Below are 16,946 nucleotides of genomic sequence, written 5' to 3' on the forward strand. Positions count from 1 at the left end.
ATAAGTTTTATGGGAGGCATATCCTTAGTATGTGACTATTGTGTTCATTAGCACTCAAGAGTATCTTATTATATACTATGAGGTAATTCAATCTTTGTTGGGCTTATTTTCTATGTAAGAATAAGAATGGCAAATAAGTACTAAATACTACATATTCTTATTTTCTTATAATTAATATGTTGATATTTCTATTTAGAAATGCATTTTTTGAGAGTTTACAACCAAGAAAGCCTTTATTAACAGGCTGTTAAGGAAAGCTTCAGTGTTTCCTTAAAAAGCTGCTTTATTGACTACAGTGGCAAATTTATAAAAAGTTAACATGTCGATCTGTTCAAAATTACGATTTACATTATTGTGACATATGTATGTGTACAGTTCATATTGCACTCATACTGTACACCAACAAAAGCAAATATTCAAATGTTTCTCTAAGTTTCAAGATTAAAAAAAACCACAATGCCTTGACTGAATAGCATGATTACAAACAGGTATTATTTTAAAACTGCAAATGTATATCTTCACATCTCCCCCTTTCTCCCATTCTCACTTCATTCCCAAATCTCATTTATTTCATTAACAGTTTGTTTACACTTTTAAAAATGCTTTATAAATTTTAGTTAATTGACTTAAAATGATTGCTTGGGTCTTTAAAAAATTTTTAACAATGGATTAAAAAGCAATACAAGTACACTTAATACTGATCAGTGTTTGAAATGACAAAAAGAAAAAACCCTCTTAAATATACATAAATATTTAAACATAGAAAACCTCCATCAAGATTCAAAACCAAGTATATTTAATGGTTGTACTGGAAAGGGGAAGTGGGTGATTCGTGCCAGGAAGATTTAAAAATGAGACTTTCCAAGCAAAAACTGCTTATGGGACAGCCTCGTATTTTGAAAATTTAAGCCTGATTTTATTTTTATAGATATATAAAGAACTATTATAAAAAACCACACCCAGAAGTAAAAAATTGTAATTTGTTTACAAAGTACAATATATCAATACAGCAAATTCATCTCAAAGAAACAGAGTATTTATGGCTTTCTCAGGCTTTAAAACTCCCCCGGTTTCCATCTAAATGGTTTAACATTAGTCATGCTGCACAACGCAAGAAGCCTGTCTAATGAAGCTTGTTCCCCTTAATACCTGCTGTTAATTAAATCCAACATAAGCGAATATGAGACCTGGAAAATAAACTGTCAACATATGACTGATGAGGTACAAATTATCTGAATAATATTTATGACCTGGTACGAGTCAGTAGTCCCAACACAAACTATTGTTCTGTAATGAGTTCTGTATGGTTTGCATGTCCTTCAATAACTGAAGATTTTTCCTGCTTTTTTCTCCAGGTCTCAGTCTGGCAAAATCCTTCTTATTTGTGGTCCCTGAGATTCCGGAAGAACGGCTGCTGCTGTTTCCTTCTTCATCAGGAGTCTTTTTGGTAGCTCTTAATTCCTTCTTCTGCTTCTCTATCTTCTGTTTCTCCAGCTATACCAAATAACCAAGGTAGGAAAAAGAGAATTTAATGAAAACATTCTCTTCTGACTACCAGTACTTTAAAAAATAAAAAATTCTCATACTAACTAAAACTGAAAAAATACATTCTAAGTTGATTTTTTTGAAGTCTTCAAAAATCTATTGCACCAGTCATTTATCATTCAGTGCTTAAAATATGTAACAATATACAAACAAGTAAACAAGAGGAAACATCAATACTGGTGCTCTATCATAAGGCAGTATCGCCAAAGTGCAGATTTAGAGTGAGTGAGAAGCAAGGGGTGATGGAAAAAGGACTCGTGAAGCAGGCAAAAAAATTGGACACAGGGAAATGAAGGATGGAAAGGATTTTAACGGAGAGGAGAAAGGCATTCTAGACACTAGTATGAGCAGGCAAAGAAGCAAGTTCTAGATGGATGAAGAGATGCAGTGGTAATGCAAAAATACTGTGAGAAGGATTTTTAATTTTATTCTCATTTTATTTTTTTTTAGAGTAATTTAATTTAAAATAGGGGAGCTTTATTTTAACTACCTAAACTGTTGCTTGCACGTTGGTTTTCCGTTAGAGAGAATAAAGTTAAATCTAATGTACAAGAAACAAATTAGACTGTTACTCTTACAGAGATCATTTGCTTATGCTTCTTTTTTTAACATGAACTTTGGAAAAAGTGCTACAAGCCCAGGTTTTGGAGTTGAAAAGACCCAAGTTTGCATCCAGCTCAGCCATTTACTTTACTAGTGAGCTATGTCCTCGGGCAAGTTATTTAATTTCACTTGAGAATATATGCATACTTCCCAGAAAACTGGCCATTTTCTCATCTATAAAATGAGAATGCTTAATAGTTGCCCACTTCACAAGCTCTTTGTGAAAATTAAATGAGATGACATACTCAGAGTATGTGGCACTGTGTCTATCATATGGCTACTAATCAAATGGCAGCCAAACCTGTTCTGTTCCCAGTCTTCTCCCTTTCAGTCAGTGTACCACCATCCTTCATAATAATTCCTCTCTCTCCGCATTACATCCAGCAGCAAGTAACCCTAATATTTCTACTTCCAAAATCTGTCCACCTCTTTCCAATTCCAATTACTGTCTTGGCCCAGTGACTATCACCTCTGATAAGCTGAAGAGCCAGCTGGTCTCTCAGCCTCTCTGCTTTGACCCTATATATTCCCCTACCCCCAGCAGTCACAATAATCTCTTAAATACATGAATCACTGTGTTTCTGTCTGGTTGAAAACCCCTGAATGTGACTTCACTGCTGGACTTAGTAGATACTAAATAAATGGCTGGTTTATTTAATATAATTAGTAACATATATATAACTAGAGATTTGTTTTGCATATTTATATCTGACTTATTCCTTTGTTACAATTGAGAATTTCTAGGTTCTTTTTAAAAAAAAGACGTACTTGGATACTCAGAACTATTTAAATTCATCATGTAAGTTAGTTTATTCATAAAGATAAGAATATTAAATATATTCAATATTTGAAAGATGTATCTTAGATGAAATCTACTCTAAGTGTTTAACAGACACTGTCATCTGTCCTAACTCAACACTAATTCTTAGTAATTAATGAATTCAATAAGTGTCTTCAGTAAAGATATATCTACTGTAGCTCTTTATCTATGATATTAGTGTCACTATTTAATACACTTAAAAGTGTTTGGTTTTGTTCTTTTAATCAGCAGGAACTCGAGTGAAGGAAAACTGAGTTACCTGGGCTTGGTATTTTCGAACTTTAGTTATTTGGTTGGCCTTTGCTTCCATCCTTCCAACTAATGCCTCCAGTTCACACTCTAAGTTCTCTTTCAGTTCAACAGTTGGTGACTCCTGGATAAGTTTTGCAAGCTGCTGGTGATCACTATATACAAAGCAAAAGTAGGAATTGGTTACGTTTCCTACATTTCATGGGTAGGTCTATTATATATCACTCACCATGGGGTCAATACTCTGTGCATTTTTTAGAAAATGACTCAATTTCTTGAATAGAGCAACAAATTTTTGAATTATCAGTGATAGTTTAAAAGTTCGAGAGAGCACTGGAGGCAAATGCAAAAGAGTTCTTAATTTCAAAGAGTTATTTCTTTATATATCTATTTCCCCCACAAGAGTATTACATACCTAGAAAACAACAAAAAAGGATCTTGTTCTTCAAACACTCATAGGCTAACCTGTCAGTTAAGTATAGCTAAACTTAGTGTATATCAAGCTCTCAAACAAGGAAATAAAACTTAGATGTAAACCGTGGTCTTCAAAACATTTAACAGCATTAGGAAAGGGAAAGATTTTACACAGAATAATTATGTGTGTTAAAGTCCCAGTAAGCTGGTTGGTGCAAGACCTGTGTTCAATAATATTTGCCGAACAAACAAAAGTAGGATTATTAAAGTCACCAAGAAGTTAAAAACACTGAGGTTTTAGGGCTAAATGTAATTAAAAGAACAAAAACTATAACTCACAAGCTCATTTGCCCAAATTCATCCTGTAAGGTCTGTAAGACTTCTGACAACTCTTCATTAATACTACTTGAGGAGGGAGTTGTTGCTGACAACTTCTTACTTTTATCACCTTGTGAAGACACTTGCTTTGCCAAAGGAACACTGTTGATTACTCGATCATTGCACAAAGCTTTACTGTGTTGCTTCATTAGATGTAAGACATGCTGAACGTTGGCTACCACAGCATGGCTAGGACTGGTGGACTAAAGAAAAATGATAAAACAAATAAGGTACATCTTCTACACCTGTTTTCTTTTTATTAACCTGGGTAAAAAGACCCTCCCACCCCCCAAGCCTATGATATAAGTCCCATAGACTCAACCTCCAAAATATCTCCAATCCACCCTGTATTCTACACCCTAGTCTTTATATACTCATTACATCCCAATTGTTCTTCCTTCTCCTAGTCTCTTCTGTCTGTAACTCCATAGTGCTATCAGCTATCCTGAAATATTATTCTGATCATCTCCAAAGTACTGTCTGTCTGTATGCTAATGAACTGACTGATGGCTGACAGCTACGAGGTAGCTTCAGGATGAGGGCTGGTTACAGGAAAGACAGGACTTTCAGTCCTATCCCCCAGCCTCAGGAGTGGGGAGTTTGTGGGGGGAAGAACTGGAGTCAAATTGATCACCAATGGCCAGTGATTTAATCAATCATGCCTATGTAATTGTAATGAAGCTTCCATAAAAATCCAAGGTACCAGGGTTCAGATACCTTCCAGACAGGTGAACACGTGGAGGTTCCCGGAGGGTGGTGCACCCAGGGAGGGCATGGAAGTTCCACAACCCTTTCTTCCTACCTAGCCCTATTCATCTTTTCATCTGTACTCTTTGTAATATTTTTTATAATAAACAGATCAGCATAAGTGTTTCCCTGAATTCTGTGAACTGCTTAGCAAATTAATCGAACCCAAGGAGGGGACTGTAGGAACCTCCAATTTATAGCCAGTTGGTCAGAAGAGGTAAAAACAACCTGTGGCTTGCCACTGGCATCCAATGTGGGGAGGAGGAGTCTTGGGGACTGAGCTCTCATCTCAATCTGTGGGATCTGTGTTGGAACTGAATTGGAGGGCACCCAGCGGGTGTCCACTGCTGAACTGCTTGCTTGGTAGTGAGGAGAAATAGCCACATGTGCTGATGACTGTTACTCAGAAAGAGTATAGGAAAGACAGTGTTTTTCCCTCTCACTCAAATGGTCTATTACAAAGTGTAATTAACAATAAAAGCCGGTCCTTCAGGACAGACTGAGAAACATTCAGCTAGGTGACTGCGCATTCTCAGCTATTTAAATAATACTTCATAAAGAGTATAATTAACTTCAAAAGGAGAGCTCACATTGAAAAGCAACCCTGTCTTTGAATCTGTCCTGTTCAAACTTTATTATTAATGACTGCAAGAACTACCAAAGATAGGCAATCAAATGTTGGGGTAACGGAAGAATGAACTAGGGCCTAACGTGGGATAGGGTGAATCTATTCCTATAGAGCTTCATTTGATTAAATATTTTGTATAAAAAATCAACTACACAAGTATAAGACCTATAGAGTCTGATGCAAAGATTTTGGAAAAGACCTGTTACTTCTTGAAAATAGAATCTGTGTGAAAGGGATGATGTGCTTTACCCATAAAAATGTGATGCTAGGCTGAATTAACAGACATGACAAAGAACCTATTCTGTGCTAGTCACATCATGTTTGCATATTCAATTTAGGAAGGAAGGGAGTGATGAGGTGGTTAAAAAAAAAACCTCAAAAACCACATCTATGAATAGCTGAAGAAAAAGGAAGTATTTATTTATAACCTAGAACAGAATAAGGAGGTGAAAAGAAAAAGCGATCTTCAAAATTTTTTTAATTTCCTGTAGTCAAGGGTTCATTTGTTCTGTGACTCCCAGAGAGCAGAATAAAGGTCAATGAGTAGAATTCAACTTACTTTAAGGAAGAGCTTTCAAATAAAAATGACTATGGTTAGAGTGTGATGCTAATAACACCAAGGTCTGGGGTCTGATCCTTATTCTGGCCAGCCACCAAAAAAAGAAAAAAAAGGATGATGTCTACAAATGTGATGGGTGTCTAAGATATCATAAGGTCTCATCAGTAGAAATATTCAAATACAAAGTAGATAACCACTGGTCTTGATGTTTACAGAATGAAAACACTAAGTGGGTCCCAAATTTAACTGAATATCAGACTGGAACTAGGGAAAAGATTAAAAATAATTCTTGGGCCCCACACCCAGAGAATTCTGATTCAATAGAACTGTAGTGGGGCTTTATAATCAGCTTTTCCAAAATACATGCTCAGTGACTCTGATGCAGCTAGCCAGCCCGTGAGAAACTCAAAGATTCTATGGTGAAGCAAAAGAAAAAGCTCGGTAGGAGCAAAAGATAAAGGAAGTAACATATCAAAAGATGGCCTGTAATCCAATAACAGATTAAGTTTATGGCAAAAGAAAGCAATGGAATAACTTCTGTAGATGATTTGTGCTCCACACATCTACAAAGTGCAAGCAGAAAAGCTACGAAATAGTTCATTCCCCAAGCTTTCGCTGAGGGCTTACTGTGGTTTACAAAATAAATACATAAATAAATATAAATTAATAAATTAAAAATTTTAAAAAAATTTACTTCCCAAGTCACTAAAATTTATAATCTAGTTAGGTATTCAAGGCATCTAGATTTGAAATGACCATCAATACAAACAGTTCATGAAAGAGTAGTAGTATAAACACATGGTTGCGCACTTCTTCTTTATAGTGAAGTGCTAAAGGAACATAAGATTCAAGTCTGTGTAGGACTGTTTCTTGGAGAATTAGTCCCAGAAATAATCTAGATGTGAGTACAAATAGGATGAGATTTCTATTTATTTAAAAATCTATCTCTATCTAAATGCAAATCAATAGGGTTGAAATTAAAAATCCAATCCTACCAACACACTATTTCTTATTTCCCTAACCTCTATCTACAATAACACCTTCTTCAAACAAGGGTCTCTACTTTTATCACTTCCCTTCCATATGTAATTTATCTGCATTAAGGTGTCCTCATCTCATTTCATTCTTACACTATGATCCACACTGGTAAACGGCACAGAAAAATGTTTCCACCATTTATAAGCATATAGGCAGATGCATGGATTTAATTCAAAGATATTAAGTTGTACAAAAAAATCTAGAGTTCAACCAACTCACCTTTCCAGCTACAAATGGCATGTCACCCAAACATAATCTATAATGTGGCTGTGCACCAAAATAGTTCCTAGGACCTTTCTGAATGGATAGAAAAGAAAAACAATTTTATTTTATTCACGTGATGATAAAAGCTGACTAAACATGACTAACCTGAAACTTCGGCTTACTACTGGGCTACCACTTGCCTTATGTATACTGGCATTATGGTCTGGAGTGGGCTCCTAATACTTGTCAACATGTATCTTAGGCCTAGGAAAGATTAGGGGGGAAAAAGCACCCGACAAAGCAGCAGTTATATTCTCAGTAGAGAAACAGTATACAAACACATAAAACATTTTAAGAGCAAGAGGTAATTAATGCAATACTGAATAATAGTATTGATATTTGTACAGAGTTCTGTAGTTCCAAAATGCTTTCATATACATTATCTCATTATCAGGGTAAAAATTTTGTAGTAGATATTACTTGTCCCCACCTTCCAAATGAAGAAACTGAAAATAAAAGAGATTTACTTTCCCTAGGTCATAGTACCATATGGTTTATGAGTGTTTGCACATAAATTACACCAAGTAATCAGCTTTTTGCCTGACTGGTTCGGTTTTCATACCTTTTCTGGTGGTTTTGACTTCTTTTTTTTAATTCTTCTTGTACTGGGAACACGTGGAGTTGCTTTATTTTCAAAGATAAGTCTATTTGTTTCTAGACCGGTTTGCAACTAGGAAAAATATAAGCCTAAAGTTAACATTGTAGAAATAAAAGCTATGATTCAAATTTGGGATCTGTTATATAGAAGTCTATAAAAACCAATGGTAGTATCTGACTGAAAAAATACATCACAGCTGCTTAACTATGTCTTGAACCAATCTGTCAACATTCATCAAATATTTTAAATTAGTACCAGTCCCGTTTTACTTTGAACTGCCGTGTTATAATTTTGTCTTTTCTTCAGCCTGGAACACTTTAGTTCCACTGTTTCTAGTTGCTCCACAAAGTCTATCTAATAAGTTAAATGCAATGTATGTAACTCCATACTGATACTTCAATATTTCCTCTTTTCAAAAATGGCACCTACCACAGTGCCAGACACAAGCAGCTAGAAAGCAAAATACATTTTTTCTTCTTTGAAAAACTCATAGAAATTGGAAATTTATGTCCAAAAGAACTGGAAGGTATTTCAGCAAATGTCATAAAGCCCTTTCTTTATAAGCTTAGTAACTACATTATTTAACAATAATATCCTATCTTTGTGGTAGAAATTCCACAAGCAATTACTAAGGATTTCAAAAAAGACTGCTGCTTTCCCTAAAACAACTTTTAACTTACCTTAAAAAAAAAACATAAAAACAAACAACCCACCTAGAGGTTGTTTCAAACCTACCTATCAAAATTGTCTGGAGTTTATGAGAACAATTCAGATTGCCAAGCTCCTCTCCAGACCTCATGATTTTGAATTTCCCAGGTTGGAGAAATTTATATCTTAAAAGCATTTCTAAAGTAACCCAGATAATTATGATGGACCTGTAAGAAACACTCAGAACCAATGGATTAAGTGAAAACAAAACAAAACAAAACAAAAAACCAAAAAAAACCCTGAGATCATTATTAATACTTCCCACAATGACTGCACTCTTTGGGGACAGAATCTATTTAGTGACAACGGAACACAGGGATCTCTACCCTAAGGAGCATCTACACACGCTCACATACCTACCCATCCTTTACACATAGTAAATTGACTAGATATAATTCAATGAACAAGAAATAACTAACCTGGAAGATTTATGATGTCATTGAGTATAAGCAGTATACAAGAGAACAATTTTTTCAACATTTTAACTTCCAGCTTGTTTAGTTATTTCCAGCAGTTGTCTTCTGTGTGCCAATTTTAACATTTTAAACATTAACTTTTTTTTAATCTTTTATCTCATTTGATCTCCCCAATACTAAGACAATATAAAATGAAGACCACTTTATCAATGGTAAAAGCCAGGCTCTGAGTGGTTAAATAACTTGCCCAAGGGTACACAAATTAGAGTTAGCTAGACTTTGAACAATATATCCCTGGGAGTTGTTCCACTACAATAATGTTCACCATCAGAACTCAAAACAACTGATGTGGTCCATACTTGCTGCCTGCTAAATGAAATGAAAAGCAAATATACCATAAATTGATTTTAAAAATATATAAAGTAATGAACTTGTTAAATTGTGTATTTCATACACAAACACCACAATGTATATAAAGCACAACCCAGTTTGTACATTACAAGTGAGGAAATGGAGAAACAGTAAAGCAGCCAACCCTAAAGTGGAAACTGGCAGAGAAAATTTGTTGGTTGTCAAAAATAAAGCCATGTGGCTATATAACTCAGAAAGCACACTGAGGGAAAACAATATAAATCTATATATCAAGAAGCACATACCTGATAAAAAAATAGATCAGGCGTAACAGAAAGAGAATACATTAAGTCAATGAATTCAGAGAAGCTAAACAAGATAACAAAAATGAGATAACAGAATGTTTATATTCCTGTGATTACAAATATGAGGTAAGCCCACGACACTGTAGGCATCTGGCCACAGACTGAACTTGCTTCTTGTGTTGATGTAAGAAAAGATACACACAAATGTCATAAAACCTAAAGACCTCGGAATGGGAAGGGGAATATCTGGGAGATATTTGAGCGAGATGGAAAGAGTCTTCAATTAAAAACACAAAATTTTATTTTATTGAGTCTACAGGTGGACTTACTTCAGCAGTCTAGCTGTATCTTCTAGAAATGCAGTTCTGGTTGGTATATATAAACTGTTTTTATGAATCCACACTGCCTCACCTATTCTACCTGGTGGGCCACTGCATGCGATAAAATACAAAACTAGGACAGAGTACAGCTCATTCCTCCTAATGTAGTAACTTCTGTGAACTGGTTTGGGTCACTAGCTATTGGAGCACCCATTTCCTCAACTTCCATCCTGATGTTCCACCAAAGATAAGTAGTACCTATAGGTAGGATACTGAATAATGGCTTTCAAACATTACTTATTATGTGTATAATCTGATATTTTTTAGTCTATTATTTTTTTAAATGCTGACTGAGACTCCACAATTTGAAATGTTAGTCTGAAGAAGTGCTCAAATTTTACTTTGTCTGTAAAAATACATGTTCATAATTTTCCACATTAAGCTATATCTGAGAATTTATATATTGGACTATTACTCTAAAATATAAATAACCTAAGATGCCCAAATGTAATCATTTATTTATATACAAAGAGTGTTAAGAAATATGAGGAGCCCACTTGCTCACATTTCAACTTACCTTGGCTGCCTTAGCTTGCATACGTTTCCTTTCTTCTTCTTCTTCATGGAGTTTTGCTTCCAACTCTTGCATTTTTTTCTAGTGATAAAAATATTAAAAAGGATAATAGTAAAATGTCTTAAGTGTCTATTTGTAAAATTTTAATACAGCAACATAAAAACATGTTGTAAATTTTAACAGTCAATATAAGCTTTTGAGCTTATATTGAATTCAGGCTTGACAGCATCATGACAATTGCCTTTGTGATTAATTATTAGCCATTTATGAGGCAGCTGTGAGGTACTTAGAATTATGGGTAAAATCTATGGCCAAAGAACAGAGCTCTGTATGAAAGTAAATAGGCTACATGGAGGCTGAATGTGGAACTTTACTCTCAGGAGTATTAAATGCCTCCATGTAAAACAATTAAAACTAAAATTAGTTCAGAGAACAACTTAAACTGTGTGACACAAGCCTTGAGGATACTCAAAATCAATTATTCAACATTTTCAAAAAGCTCTCCCGCATGTCCACTGAGATTGTAAAATGTGAATTCTCCCCAAATTTACATTTTTTCTTTTTAAAACTCCTATATATTTATTTGCTATAAATCACCTTTATTGCTATAAACACTTGGTGATATAAAATAATTTTTTAAGAAAACACCTGACATTATGCACTAATGAGTAAAAGATACATTCACTGACTTCTGCAAGTGCCTGCATTGTGGTAAGCTTGTTATACTCCTGTTCAAGAAGATCCAGTTTTTCAAGTTGGCTCTGAACATGTGTGTGGTCATGTTGTCGTTCTCTTTCTAAGGAAACCTAAGAAACAATATTAAATATATTATGATAATTTAACAATCAAAAACTAAAAAACTAAAACTGAGTGCATCTTAGAATACACTGTATACTATTTGTCTGGCCTTTCATACTTAGATATGCAAAGGAGTTCTAGGAAAACATTAAGATGAAATCACAAGAGCATCAATAAATGACTGATTTAAGTGGCATACTGTTCTTACTATATACTATACATAACACATGGTTTTATATAGTGAGACCATCTATAAGCCCTGGGATAACAGCAATTTATTGGACATATAAACTACACACAGACACAAATACTTTCAATTAATCTGGTCCTTACTATTTGCAAGTTTGAAAGCAAGAAAGCAAAATCTCTAGATGCAAAAAAAAGAAAGGAACTCAAAAGCAAATGAAGGGATGCTAAAGTCAAATATCCAATAAGGCAGTACCAAAGCCTTTGTATATAAGATGTGAAGGAGCACTATATAAAACCTCAGGCAATGTATAATCCACAAAGATGCAAGAATACCAAGCCAATATGTTAACATAAATCTGTACCAGAATCAGTGAAACCCAATCAAGCCTCAGCAAAAGCAAATCCATGGCTGCCCACACAATTTAGGAAGTGTGGAATTTCCAAGATAAATAACTCTAAAGAATATAAGTTCACTACACAAAAAGAAGTTCCAATAAAGAAACAAAACACCGTAAGAGAGAACTAGTAGATGAAACAAATGACAGGACTGACACTTTGAAAACATCAAATAATTTTTTAAAAACACTGTTTCGTGTTCAAAGAGATAAAAGGAAGAAATAAAAGCCATAGAGTGATAACGGTATATTAAAATAACAAAAATAAGTGGATGGAAAAAGACCCAACTGGAAGCAAAAAAAATATGGTCACAAAGAAACTCAATGGCATAGTGTAGAGACCTATAATATATATGAAAATTAATTACTTGGACATCCTCTCAAATATTGTCACATGATTGTTCAAATATTTCTTTTAAGTCTAATCTCTCCAACAAAGACTGAAATCTGACTGAAGGTAGAAAGCATAGATAGTATTTCTCTTTTACTACAAATTATCTAGAATAGTGTTAAGGATACGAACATTTAAACTTTGCATAATAAAGTTAAGATATTCAGAAATCGTGGTTTCATGATACATTTAAATTCTAGATTCATAACAGAAAAAGGAATGCTTTAAAAAATATACTTGAGACTGATTTTGCGGATGTCCTCTCACAAATGTGCAGGTAACTTAAATACAAGACCTCTGGTGTAACAAAGCAGAAAAATACTTTGTTAAAATAACAATTGTAAAGAGCTTTATGAAGTATAAAGAACCTTCAAATATGCTATCTCACTCGGGTCTATAAAGAAATTTAAGATGTTCGGAGGTATATGATTATTTACACTTTTTATAATGTAAACTCAAAGACGTTAACATGACTTTAAAGTACTCCACAACTATGTGTATAGTATTTTTCCAATTTAATTACAACTCTACCAAAAATAATAGCAGAAAAGGGCAATCAAACATACAGATACCATAACTGATCCCAAGAAATTTCAGTCTTGGGCTATTATAACAGCACCACTAGTCCTCATTGAGAATAAAGGTCTTTATTTCAATTAATTTTCTCCTTAACTGTTCTTGGGGATCAATCTATAAGGTATCATACCTGTTTCTCCAAGACAGATGTCCTCTCCATTTCTGCATGCTTTATCATATTTCGCATATATTCCAATTGTTTTTCTAAAAGATTACATTTATTTTCTGCAGCTAACAACTGAGAAGTCAGTTCTAAAAAGAATACATAAGAAAAGCCGAAATCAGCTCATCCATACAATAGTTTTAACAAGCTGTTAACAGGAATTGAATCTACCGTATATATAATATACTTTTCAGTAACTCTAGAAGACTTTTCAGATTACCTAAATCAGTCTCTGCTAGTCGAATCTGCTTTGCATTCAGTAAGCTCCTCAAAAAGCATCCAAGTATAATGTAATTTTGTAATGCCCAAAGATACTGACCACTAGAAAATACTAATGTGGAATTGCTTTTAGAATAATTTTACAATACATATCTTGATAGAATTTAATTTCCATCATAATTAAACAAACCTTGATTGTGCTTTGATTCCTCATTCTTTGAATTCTCCCTTTCTTGTATCTGTTCATCCAGTACTTTTTTATATTCAATTGTTTCTCTAGACAAGGTTTTCACACTTTCTTCTGCCTGAATCCTTTCAAGTTCCAAGCGTCGAATCTTATCTTGAAGATTCTTCAGAGCAGAAAATATGGCTGCCAAATACAAACATGACTACTATAACATACATAGAGAAAGCACACCAAAAAAAGAATAAAGTTATCTAAAAAAAAAATAAAATAAAATTGATGGGTGGGTCCAGTGGAGGATCACTCTTTGGGAACAATAAAATGTTATTTTCTCATATTTGTTTTGTAAAAAATCCATTTAAAGACATTCTTTTGAATCTCAGAAATGGTCTAGTTACTCAGATAAAAAACCCATCACTATAGTTAACACTTTAAAGATTTTATAAAATAGTTAAAAAAAAAAAAAACCCAAAACACTTAGTCATACAAAATGTACATAATTGTTCCAAAATACATTAACTGTCTTAATATTTTTGTTCTATTAACCGGAACACATGTAGAATCCAATTGTATGGTTAAAAACAGTCAAGCACAAAAAGAACATATTTTTAATCTTCATCTTTTCATTATTTAGGAAAAAACCTAAGCACTCTGAACTCCCACCAAAAGGTTCTGATTATGAAAGTAATACACATTCACTGTAGAAAACGTAGAAGACACAGAAAAATACAATAAGAATAACCAGTAATCCTACAGCCCAGAGATAACGACAGTCATTTCTGATTCTTTCAACTTTTTTCTGTCTGTGTAAAATAAATTGAGACCAAAATATATCTAAGTTTTGTTTTTCACTTTAGCACTGTTAAACAGTGGGCACTGCCTCATGTAATCAGACATTTCTTTATGATCTTAAAAGACAATTTCTTTATGATCAATAATTTAAAAATGAAGTTACTGGGTCAAAGAGTATTCATATTTTAAAGGCTTCTGAAACAGTACCTTCAAAAGGTATTGCATCACTTTATACGTTCGTCAGAAGTATATGTCTTTGTCAACACAGACTATTACTAATTCAAAAACTTTGCCATTCTGATAAGAAAAACATGCTACTTACGGTAATCATTTCTATTAAAGCTTAAATATTTTTGTATACATTATTGGCCAATTGTCTCTTTTCCCTAAATTTCTTTTGTCTATTTTCCTATGGGAAAAAGTTTCCCTCCCTGCATTTTATTATCTACCTTTAATTCTAGTTTTGGTGTTCTTAGTTTTGATTTTTCATAATTATATGTAATATTCTATCCCATAAGGTTTTCGTTGTTTATATACTTAGAAAGTTCTTCCCACCTTAGTATTAAATAATCTTTATATTTCCTTTTACTACACTTATAGTTTCATGTTTTTACATATAATTCTTTAAATCAGATTTTTGTACTGAAGTAACAACTTTAAATGCCAAATTTATCATAACTAACTACACACATATGCCTACATATAGATATAATTATTACTTACACAGACATCCCCAACACAGTTTCAGAACTCTTTTATTCTTGTTTTACTAACAGTAGGCCAGTAAATTCTAATATTAGAACTTTATACTTTTATTGTTTAGACACTCAAATATTTGCTGGATAAAACTTTATAAACATCAATACTGCCAGTCTCCCATATTATATAAATCTTTAAATCATTTTAAAATTGTTCTTACCAATTATTCAGAATCATTTCATCTAACCAATGATTTAAACAAAATTTTATGTAAACTACACAATAGGCAGGGAGAGCTGTCTCTTTAAAGAATTGAGTTCTCTCATTCAAAACAAGACACACCACCTTTCCACTTATTAATGTAATTCACTCATTCACCAAATTTTTCAGTGCCTAGGATGTGACATGCCCCAAACGGGAGAATGATACATTTTACGATACAGCCAGCTTATTTCTTGCTGGGTGAGATGCAATGAAACTACAATCTAACTAGAAAGAACACACACATGAAACACAAATACACACATGCTGAAAAAAATCAACTGAAAGACTGAGAACTGATAAGAAAGGAGCCTAGATACGAGGTGATATGGGTTAAATGTTGGTCCCCTCCAAAGCTCATGCGGAAGACTCATCCCCAATGTGGTAAGTGTTGAAGGGTGGAGCCTTTAGGAGGTGATTGGATTGTGAGGGCCTGGCCCTCGTGAATGCATTAATCCATTAATCTGTTTAATGTGTTAATGGATTAACGGGTTATTGTAGGTGTGGAGTGGTGACTTTACAAGGAGAGCACAAGAAAACGTTCTTGCCATCCTTGCCATGTGATACCCTGCATCACCTAAGGACTCTGCTAAGAGCCCCCACCAAAAAGAAGGCCCTCACCAGAGGCACCCCATAGACCTTGGACTTCCCAGCCCCCAAAACTGTAAGAAATAAATTGTTTCTTTGTAAATTATCCAGTTTTAAGTATTTTGTTATCAGCAATAGAAAATGGTCTAATACACAAGGGTACTTCAAAAAGTTTACAGAAAGATTTGTATTATCTTTTAATTCTATTTTTCCCACAAACTTTTTGAAGGACCTGGGATAAGATTAACATTAAAAGGAAAAATTATCTTACCTACATGCAATAATTAGATAAAATGAGAGAGGAAATTAACAGATGTTCTTTAATACTGAGCTTTTTAACCTCTTTTGGACAACTGGGGCATATTTAATAAAATAGTAGTCTGTAATACCAAACATTTCTTGCATTCCTTCATTAAATTATACCTAACAGTACATAATTTTGCTAGTATTTTTACTTCTATATTTATTACTGAAATTGGCTGGAACACATCATTTTTTGTTTTATGTCAGCAACTGTGGTACCAGAGGAATATGCTAGATTAACAAAAAGACTCAGGGCGGGGGGTGTGTTTTCCTTTTCTGTATTCTGTAATGGCTTATATATGTTGAGGATAACTTGTTTTGCAAACATTTTTCAAAAATTTATTACCTAAAACTAGTTGGGGTTAGAGCCTTACTGAGGATTTGACAACTTAAAAAAAAATTATTTTCTAATCGTTTTTTTTCCTTTTCTATGTTAAAATTTTTTTAAAAGTTATTCTAATTTATTAAGAGAGAACTGAACATATAATAGTTACTAATCTACTACAGAAGGGTACTTCAAAAAGTTAATGGAGGGCTGACCCTGTGGTGTACCAGGGAGAATGCGGCGCTGGGAGCGCAGCAGTGCTCCCGCCGCGGGTTCGGATCCTATATAAGGATGGCCGGTGTGCTTACTGGCTGAGCACGGTGCAGCCGGTCACAAAAATGACAAAAAAAAAAAAAAAAAAAAAAGTTAATGGAAAGATTCATATTATCTTTTAATTCTATTTTCCCATGAATTTTTTGAAGTACCCTCATATTCTCACTTCTAATTTTGTGAAGAATCTTTCATAGAAATTCCTTAGAGTCTTCAGCATTTTTAGTTCAAGGAAACAAAAACAAAAACAAAACACAAGGTGGAACATTAGTTCTC

The 16,946-nt window shown here is 33.8% G+C and overlaps 1 protein-coding gene across 2 annotated transcripts in view; it reads right to left on the reverse strand.

Moving 5' to 3' along the window:
* Nucleotides 1-265: 265 nt before the first annotated feature.
* The window catches only part of CEP57 (centrosomal protein 57), a 35,094-nt gene continuing 18,413 nt past the window's right edge, over nucleotides 266-16,946 (reverse strand). The window contains exons 3-11 of one of the 2 annotated variants that reach the window (XM_063093503.1): nucleotides 13,439-13,618; nucleotides 12,997-13,118; nucleotides 11,207-11,323; nucleotides 10,521-10,598; nucleotides 7,808-7,915; nucleotides 7,201-7,278; nucleotides 3,971-4,212; nucleotides 3,228-3,372; nucleotides 266-1,494 (exon numbers count right to left, since the gene is read on the reverse strand). In XM_063093503.1, the coding sequence (XP_062949573.1) occupies nucleotides 1,261-1,494; nucleotides 3,228-3,372; nucleotides 3,971-4,212; nucleotides 7,201-7,278; nucleotides 7,808-7,915; nucleotides 10,521-10,598; nucleotides 11,207-11,323; nucleotides 12,997-13,118; nucleotides 13,439-13,618 (1,304 nt within the window). In that variant the 3' untranslated portion in view covers nucleotides 266-1,260. The remainder of the gene's footprint in view (nucleotides 1,495-3,227; nucleotides 3,373-3,970; nucleotides 4,213-7,200; nucleotides 7,279-7,807; nucleotides 7,916-10,520; nucleotides 10,599-11,206; nucleotides 11,324-12,996; nucleotides 13,119-13,438; nucleotides 13,619-16,946) is intronic. The other variant, XM_063093504.1, reaches the window with a different exon arrangement.

This window comes from Cynocephalus volans, chromosome 4 (genome assembly GCF_027409185.1).
Source record: "Cynocephalus volans isolate mCynVol1 chromosome 4, mCynVol1.pri, whole genome shotgun sequence".
Taxonomy (NCBI): domain Eukaryota; kingdom Metazoa; phylum Chordata; class Mammalia; order Dermoptera; family Cynocephalidae; genus Cynocephalus; species Cynocephalus volans.